Here is a 9,039-nt window from a genome sequence, read left to right as displayed (position 1 = left end):
CACTACCTATCATGCACCTTAGTGCATTCAACCAAAACTCACATAATCACATTTTAAAAATAAATTAATAAATAACATTTAACAAATAAATTCACAATATTCTACCAAACAATTCTAACAATTAATTTCAACAAACAAACAATTAAATAAAATAATTCACAACACTTAACAATAAAATAAAATAAAACACAAAAATTTTAATAACTAAATTTTTTTTTTGGTCCACTACAATATACCCTCCTTAAAAGGAATTTTGTCCCGAAATTCTTTCTTACGAAATAATTCAGGGTATCTTTCTTTCATGTCTTCCTCCAACTCTCATGTTGCTTCTTGTTCCATACTATTCTTCCACAGGATCTTAACTAGTGGAATCCTTTTGGATCTCAGTGCCTTGATTCCCTTTTCAATAACGCGCTCAGGCTATTCATCATAACTCAGGTCCTGCTTCAGCTATAACGATTCATAACTCAAAACATGAGAGGGGTCTGACACATACTTACGCAACATCGAGATGTGAAAAACGTTATGCGTTTCAGCTAATGCTGCGGGCAGTGCCAAACGGTAAGCAAATTTCCTAACTCTGTCCAAAATCTCAAATGGACCTATATATCTAGGGCTTAACTTCCCTTTTCTTTCCGCAGCGCATAACACCTTTCATCGGTGAGACTTTCAAGAAAACAAACTCGCCCACTGAAAACTCGATGTCCCTTCTCTTAAGGTCAGCGTAGCTCTTTTCCCAACTCTGCGCTGTAAGCATCCTTTGGCGAATCTTCTCGATCATCTCACTGGCTTCCCTAACTGCTTCAAGGCCTAAAATCTGTTTCTCCCCAACTTAATCCCAGTGGAAAGGAGATCTACAGTTACGCCCATATAGCATCTCATATGGAGCCATCCCAATAGTAAATTGGTAACTTTTATTATAAGAGAACTCCATTAGGGGTAAATATCGGTTCCAAGACTCTGAAAAGTCCAAAGCATAACACCTCAACATGTCCTCTAAAATATGTACAGTCCTCTCAAACTAGCCATCGGTCTGAGGATGAAACGCAATGCTAAACTTTAGTCTTAATCCCATAGCACTCTGTAACCCTTTCCAAAAGTTCGATGTGAAAACTGACCCTCAATAAGAAATTAATGACTTTGGCACCCATGAAGTCTCACTATCTCACTAACATACAAATCAGTATATTGATCTGCCGAGAATATGGTCTTGACTGGCAGAAAATGGGTAGACATAGTTAGTCCATCTAATATTACCCATATAGAGTTATGCTGCGTAGTGGTTCTGGGTAACCATACAACAAAATCCATTGCTTTATCCTCCCATTTCCATTCAGGAATGTAGAGCGGTTGAAGCAACCCCGCTGGCCTTTAGTGTTCGACTTTGACTTGCTGGCATGTCCAACATCTAGCAACAAACTCAGCAATATCTCTCTTCATTCCATGCCACCAATATAGCGCCATAAGGTCTTGGTACATTTTCATGGACCTTGGGTGTAAGGAATAAAGTGTTGTGTGCGCTTCTTTCATAATACTTTCCTTAATCTCAGCATTGACGGGCACACAAATCCTATCCTTATTTCTCTATAATCCACCATTAGATATTGCGAAATCACTGCTGCCACCTTCTTGTACCAAAGCCTCTTGTTTCACTAAGGCTTTATCCACTTTCTGTCCTTCTCGAATTTGTTCTAGTAGGGAGGATTGCAATGCGAGGCTCACTAAACTTCCCATCACAATTTCGATGCCGACATTTATGATCTCTTTCTACAGAGGCATCTCTATTGTACGTAGTGTTGAGACATTCCCATGTCCCCACCTACTCAAAGCATCTGCAACCACATTGACCTTGCCTGTGTGGTATAAAATCTCACAATCGTAGTCTTTCACTACACTACACCAAATACCCCTTATCATAACACAAGAATATAATACTAATGAAAAAGTATTATTATACACATATATGTGGTAAAAGAAAAAAAAAATGGCGATAATATTGTAAAAGTTATATTTTTTCCCAAGCAAATTCCTTTTTTCCTAGCCCGCCTATAACTCCCCTATTTTCTTCTTCGCACCCATCTGTGCCTCTCCCTGCATCGAATCTTCCATTTACGCAATACACACCATTAGAATCAACCAGTCCCTTCTGAGGCTAGGAGGCACGATCTTCCCTGGAGGCTTTGGTTTGAAATCAGGTAATGTTCTCGTCACCATCACCAAATGCTTTCCCTTGCTCTCTCTCTCTAGCTCCCTTTCTTCTCTCTCTTCTTCTTTCTTGTTTCTCCATTTATTCAGAGGCTTGAAAGAACCCAAAGAGTAATCGATTTTGAGAGGGTTTTTCTCTTTCATGATTGAGCTACTATTATTGGTATGTAGTTTTGTTTTCTTTTTTGAGTTCTGAAAGCCCCAAAATTGACTCTCGAATTGGTTTATGTTTCCCCTAGATATTAAAAATCTCATGCATTTTATTTTTTAGATTTCTCTTTGCAGTTTGGGTAATGCATTGCTCTGTTTCTCATTTTTGTGAAATGAGATTGACTGGTTCAGGCATTCGCATGGAGTCGAAAGTTGCCGGGTTGGAGGTAGATTACTTGGATAAATTTTCTGCCTAGTGATACACTGTTTGGTTTTACTGGAATTGGAGAGGGTATTTTGCTCATCAGTCTTAGGCTTTGTGGTTAATTAGACGATGTGTTAAATTTATTTTGAATAAGATTAGTTATGTCATAGTTCTATGTGTGAAATAGAATGAATGATGTAATGTAGTGATAAAGTCAACATCCAGATGAAACTCGGTCTTGTGTATTTGGTTTTTTAGTTTTGATAAATAAAGAAAAAAAATGTTACTTCATAATAACATAAAGATTATTAATTGACATAGCAAAAAACTTTCCAAACTTATGATTTGTTGTTTGATGGGAATGATATTTCTTAGAAGTAATATTATAGAAAATGAAAATGCAGTACCCTAAGGTTTCATGAGAAATAGTTCTGCATGCTGGAATTTTCCCACACAATCTTTGGCCTTGGATTTCTAGCAAGGTGATGTCCCTATGGTTTGAACTCGCCTCCTTTTACTTAAGAGGATTTTTTTTGTAGATCCCGGTACCAGAATTTCGAATAAGACCTTCTTATGTTAGTGAAGATGAGTTCAAAATCTTACAGACCGCACATTGATGAAAACTCGAGACCAAATACTTGTTAGAGAATGTACCACAGGGACAAATTGATGAAATCGTAGACTAACTAAGTTGACTGCCTAACATTATCCCTATAATGTAAGAGCTAAGGATGTTGAGGTTGTCTGCTCTAACATAATTTTAGGCATGGTTAAACTTTTAGGAACAGGAAGAAGAGTTTGTCACGACATCTTAGAAAACTTCAATAGAGAGATATAACAAATATTGTCCTAGTTTCATTTGACCTTGTTCGAAACTTGGATTTTGGATTTTTGAGGGACAACAATTTTAGGGAAGAGGCATATCATTAGACAGAGCATGTCCATAAGACAGTGACAGCTTCAGGAACAGGATACCTAAAATGTAGTCAATTTTTTTATTAAGCCATACTCTCATGTGCTAATTTCTTTCTTCTGAAGTACAACCCCAAAATTATTGAAAATAATGGTAATTATGATCATAATTAGAATAGGTACTTTTTTTTTGTTCAATATCATGACTCTTGGTTCAATGGAACAAATAATACACCTGTAAAGGAAAACAAAAATATTTTTTTATTTTCAAATATATTCATGTGCTCTGCATCAACTAGAGAAGAGGGGGGGAACTACTCTAAACTAAACAGAGATACTTTGTTAAGAATCAAGTTATTGGTGCAAATAGAAATTAGCAAGAAAAATAAAAAAAGAATAAAAGAGAGAAAAGATAATAGATATTGGAAAGAGAATAAAAACATAAGAAATAAAGAGAGAGATATAAATTCAAAAGAGAATTGGTTCAATAAATTTTCATCCATACAATGAAAGTATGTGTGTGTGCTGTGTATGCATTTCTGTCTCTACTACTTTGAGAAAGTTGACTAAAACTAAACCTCATTGTCAGATCCCAATAGCTAATAAATTTCCTTTTCTTAGAAAATTTCTTGGTTTATCTCTTCAATTCAAGATTTATTTTTCTTTATCTAGTGGTGGGGTTACATAGGATAATTATCTCAACTGTTCATTATGAGTGAATTTTTTTGCAGGACTTGGCCAAAGTAATGAATAGGAAAGACACAAAGCAACAATAATTTTCACTTTCTTGATTTGGAAAGAAAGTTTATTAGGTTGCTTGGTGAATCACTCAACTCATCTCAATGAGTCCTTAGGTTTTCTCATTTTATTATAGTATATATGTATAGATTTATGTTTAGAACACCTAAAGATATTAAGTAAGATGAACGTGTCTTATAAAAATCAAACATATAATAAGAAATGTCATTAAACTTAAACATACCATAAAATGTATGATTAAACTCAAACATAAATATCTCATAAATTATCGAAATTTGTAAAATTCAAACATAAATATCTCATAAATTATCTAAATTTGTAAAATAAAGTTAACTTTTGTTTCTAGTACTAGAATCCTAGATTCTACTATCCTAAAACAAACTTCTTATTAGTTTTTTGGGCCTATTTAGATCAGCTGTGTTTAAATTTGATTTTGGGCATTTTTGGGCATAAAAAAACCTATTACAAAAATACACCTCTGAGGCTTACACCTCTCTCAATTTCTGCCTCAGCAGCCCCAACTCAGTGCCTCACTACAGTGAGGTGTACGCCTCACCTTTGCTAAGCAAGGTGCACGCCTCACCTTTTCTTTTTAATGAATATGCATCCATATTGGTACTCATAGGAACCTCAACTTTTTCAAATCCTTCATGTAATACATTAGAACTTTCGAATGATCATAATTTATAGCAATTTAGGGAGTCTTGTGGTCACTTGATAAGTTGATGTAACTGAAGTTTGAAACAAAAGGTAATTTTAAGTGAACATTGTTGTATTTTGAAGTTCTTCATAAATGGATACAATGGAATAAGTTGAAGGGTTGGTTTTCTCTTGCCGAAATATGGAGAATTTTTGTTTAGTTTTCATTGTCTTGGAGGATAACTGAATGTTCTGTGAAGCTAATGTTAAGTGCATTGGTTTTATGAAGGGGAGTTACAAAATAGAGTTGCTGAACTAGAAGAGAGTAATTGCAAACTAGCGATTCTCAAAGCTCGGACAGATGCTGCAAAAGTGGCAGGCTTTCTTGTCTTAAATTTAGGGAGCAAGCATGTTAGTAGTGACAAAGTCAGAGATAAAGTAAAAGATATACAAGATATGGAGACTGCTCTTAAAGAATTAATGGTAGTGTAATTACCTTTCTTTCGAACACTTACCTTTGTAACTGATTTGAGCTCTGCAGGATCAAGCTTCTTGCTGGCTTAAAGAAATAAAAGGCCTTCATGAAGAGAGAGTACATATATTGCATCAGTTATCTAACTTGCAGGTCACTTTAATGTATAACTAGTCTTTTGTGTGTGCTGGTTTTATTACTTTAAAATATCATTTCACTAATGCTAACTCTTCTCGCAAATGGACAGAGAAAAATGAAGAATGTAGCATGTATTTCCTCTTCCCAAGCCTACCTCTTAGTGAGAGATCAAATTGAAAAATCAAAATCTGAAGTTATTGAGTATCAGGCTTTGTATGAGAAACTTCAGGTTGCAACTGGTCGGTAGTTTATTTATGCCTTTTATCTGCCATTTTTTGCTAAGATGTCATTCTGATGCTAAAAATAATGTTGTCATTGGAGATTGTAGGCTGAGAAGGATATTCTTGTCTTAAAGGAAAGGGAACTCAGTGTTAAAAGTGATGTCATTGATTTCCTTCGAAGATCTGTCTTCATAACATAACATTATTAAATAGGCCTTAATAACACTTTCTTTTTTCCTTGTTCTGTATGCAGCTTGCAAGGGTTATTTAATGAATGCAACTATTAATGGAAAGCTATTCTCCGGCTATATGATGCATTGTTGTGCATGTTTAACACAACATAGAACTAGATCTGATCCATAATTTGTATGAGAAGCTAATAAAAAATCTGTTTTTATTTTTCAATTTCCATTTGCAGGAGAGAGATTTAATGATGTGGTTGGTAGCCCATATTACGTTGCACCAGAAGTCTTACGCAAGCGGTATGGTCCAGAAGCAAATGTTTGGAGTGCTGGAGTGATTCTTTACATTTTGTTAAGTGGAGTGCCTCCATTTTGGGCTGGTAGGATTTTTAAAGATGCTTATTGTTAGTCATTGTTGTATTTAGTATCTATGTTTCTATTTGTGTCTCTGTATGTGTATTTTGTGACCTTTTTTCCTTCCCCTTGGTTTTAATAGAGAGCGAGTGAGGGATATTTGAAGAAGTATTACATGGTGACCTAGACTTTTCAACAGACCCATGGCCTAGTATTTCTGAAGGTGCCAAATATTTTGTAAGGAAAATGCTTATTTGAGATCCCAAAAGGCAGATATCTGCACATGATGTTTTGTGTGAGTTTCTGTCACTGGTTTTCTTTCATAATTACAATTTTTGTGTTTGACCTGTGTTGCTACTGAAATTAAAGGGTTGCAATTATTGTTGAGCAAAGCTTTTTGGAAAAGCATCTGTTATTCATTTTAGCTGCTTTATAAATAATTATTCTCATCATTTTTGTTCAACAATTGTCATAATTTTTTGCTTATGTATAATTCTATGTCAAGGTGTTCTTAGGCACAGCATTCTGTTTGCACTGATGACCTTTTGTTTATATGTCTCGCAGGCCATCCCTGGGTTCAAGCTGGTGGTGTGGCTCCTGCAAGCCTCCCGATTCTGCAATATTAAGTCGATTGAAGCAATTCTCTGCAATGAACAAGCTCAAGAAAATGGGTATTAGAGTAAGTCACTTTATGTATTAAATAAGTGAATGGTTTGAAGCCAAATAATTGATAGTCATATACATAAATTAAATTAATAGATGACTTGTAGTTATTCAACTCATTTCTTTCCCCTTTTTTTGGCAGGTAATTGCAGAGAGCTTATCTGAAGAAGAAATTGCTGGCCTAAAAGAAATGTTCAAAATGATAGACACTGACAGTAGTGGTCAAATCACTTTTGAAGAACTTAAGGCTAGTTTGAAAAGATTTGGAGCTAATCTTAAGGAATATGAAATTTATGATTTAATGCAAGCAGTAAGTTCATATATGTTTAAAGATGATTCTATGCACCTAAACTATTATAAATGGGATATTCTTGTTCTTTTTATTAAGATTCCAAATGAAGAGGCTGAAAAAACTGTGCTTCTCCCAGAGCTAAGTATATATTAAAAGATGATTCTAAACACCTAAACTATTGAGAAGCTCTCCTTTTGGTACCCTAAACGTCAGAATATATTGTTTTTGTCTTTAAAACTTTTCCACTTTAGCCCCTGAACACACATGTTGTTAGATTTAATTTATGGGCATAGCTGTAATTTCATACAGAACTTAATATTTAGTATTGATCTCTAAGCCTTTTAAAAGCGTCATTTTATTCTTTCATCATAAGCAATGAGATTACTCACCTTTTAATATGTTATTCTCTTCTTCAGTTATGGTGATCACTCAAGGATATGATAGAGAACTAATTCATAAATTGTTTGGAGAATAATACATTAGATATTCTTAGTTTAACTTATTTACTGATTTGCAGGCAGATGTAGATAACAGTGGAACAATTGATTATGGAGAGTTTGTAGCAGCCACTTTGCATTTAAACAAAATTGAGAGAGAAGATCATTTGTTCGCGGCATTGCATTTAAACAAAATTCCTTCAGCATTGCTTTTAGAGAGGGTCGTAAACTTTAGTGTCGTAATTGGCAACAAGGTTCTTATTTCTTTCATCCTTCGAAAAAAAATTTATATTTTTTTACAAGATTTTCTTGAGAGATCAAGATTGTCAAGTAAGAAGAAGCTTAAATGCTGGCCTAAGGTATAGCCAGGGCTCAATTATATATGCTTTTCTTTGAAATCATGGAGATCTCTGTTAGTGTTTGCAATGACCTTTGCATCCATACCATAGTTTGTACACCATGAGAGAAAAAAAAAAAATTCTTTACCCTTTAGTTTAATTTATGAAACTCGTTGAAAATACATTATGTACTTCTCTTGACAGAAACTGCATTTTATCGACGATCCAATTTTCTACACGAAATGTTTTTCGAGCTTCTCTTGCTTGATTTTGTATCATTTTTCTCTTCATTATGTACTATGCTTCTCACAATTGTTTCCTGGAATCAGAGTGGATGAAAGTATTTTTCACATAATTTTGTTGTGTTTTAATGACAACTAAGAATGTGCCTCCTAAAAGGAAGTTTTGATAATATGAAGAAAAAAGTGATAATTATTGTTGAAATCAAGATGTGAGACTTATTTGTCTTTTATATTGTTTGTCATTCCTGTAGTAGATAAAGCAACCATCTTTTGCAAACTGGCTTTCCAGCTAACAGCTGTATCGAAAACTGCCAAAACATAACCTGTAAGTCATTTTCTAATTTCTAGACAGCCTGCAAAATATGAGTCAACAAAAAATTTTATAGCAGCTGTCCTATATTCGTTTCCAGCTCCACCATAAACCAGAAATCTATACCCAAAATTAGTTTTGCAACACCAAAATCTTTCATCTCAAATTCTTTTTCCAGTTCAGCCTTTACCCTTTCAATTTCTCTTTACACTCATCTATCCATTTTGTCCAAATTTACTAAGTCATACTTAAAATGCCTTTAAAGTAAATGTGTGTATATATTTTATCCCCAAATTTTAAGATCGAATTAGATAAATTTTGGATTTCAAAGGCTGTTTTAATATATATTGACAAATTTTAATTTTGTATTAATCTTTTAGGTATTGATTATATTCTTTAGGTTGTGGATTGAATTGGCAAGGAGCATTGCAAAGTTAATTTGCAAGAGGTACGGAATTTGTTCTTCTAACTCTTATTATTAATATCTTAAAAATGTTAGAAGAGTTTGAATATCTTAAAT

The 9,039-nt window shown here is 34.1% G+C and overlaps 2 protein-coding genes across 2 annotated transcripts; both read left to right on the top strand.

Annotated features, from left to right (window-relative positions):
• Positions 1-1,204: 1,204 nt before the first annotated feature.
• Positions 1,205-7,046, top strand: LOC133785231 (E3 ubiquitin-protein ligase BRE1-like 1). The gene is made up of 9 exons (XM_062224483.1): positions 1,205-1,289; positions 5,160-5,353; positions 5,412-5,495; positions 5,590-5,709; positions 5,809-5,857; positions 5,955-6,005; positions 6,120-6,287; positions 6,743-6,908; positions 7,043-7,046. Exons 1-9 carry the CDS (start codon positions 1,205-1,207, stop codon positions 7,044-7,046), a joined length of 921 nt encoding a protein of 306 aa, XP_062080467.1.
• Positions 6,572-8,210, top strand: LOC133782294 (calcium-dependent protein kinase 10-like). The gene is made up of 2 exons (XM_062221544.1): positions 6,572-7,210; positions 7,710-8,210. Exons 1-2 carry the CDS (start codon positions 7,091-7,093, stop codon positions 7,992-7,994), a joined length of 405 nt encoding a protein of 134 aa, XP_062077528.1. The 5' UTR covers positions 6,572-7,090; the 3' UTR covers positions 7,995-8,210.
• The last annotated feature ends 829 nt before the right edge of the window (positions 8,211-9,039 follow it).

Source organism: Humulus lupulus, chromosome 6 (assembly GCF_963169125.1).
Source record: "Humulus lupulus chromosome 6, drHumLupu1.1, whole genome shotgun sequence".
Classification (NCBI taxonomy): domain Eukaryota; kingdom Viridiplantae; phylum Streptophyta; class Magnoliopsida; order Rosales; family Cannabaceae; genus Humulus; species Humulus lupulus.
This window is presented reverse-complemented; position numbering and strand designations above follow the sequence as displayed.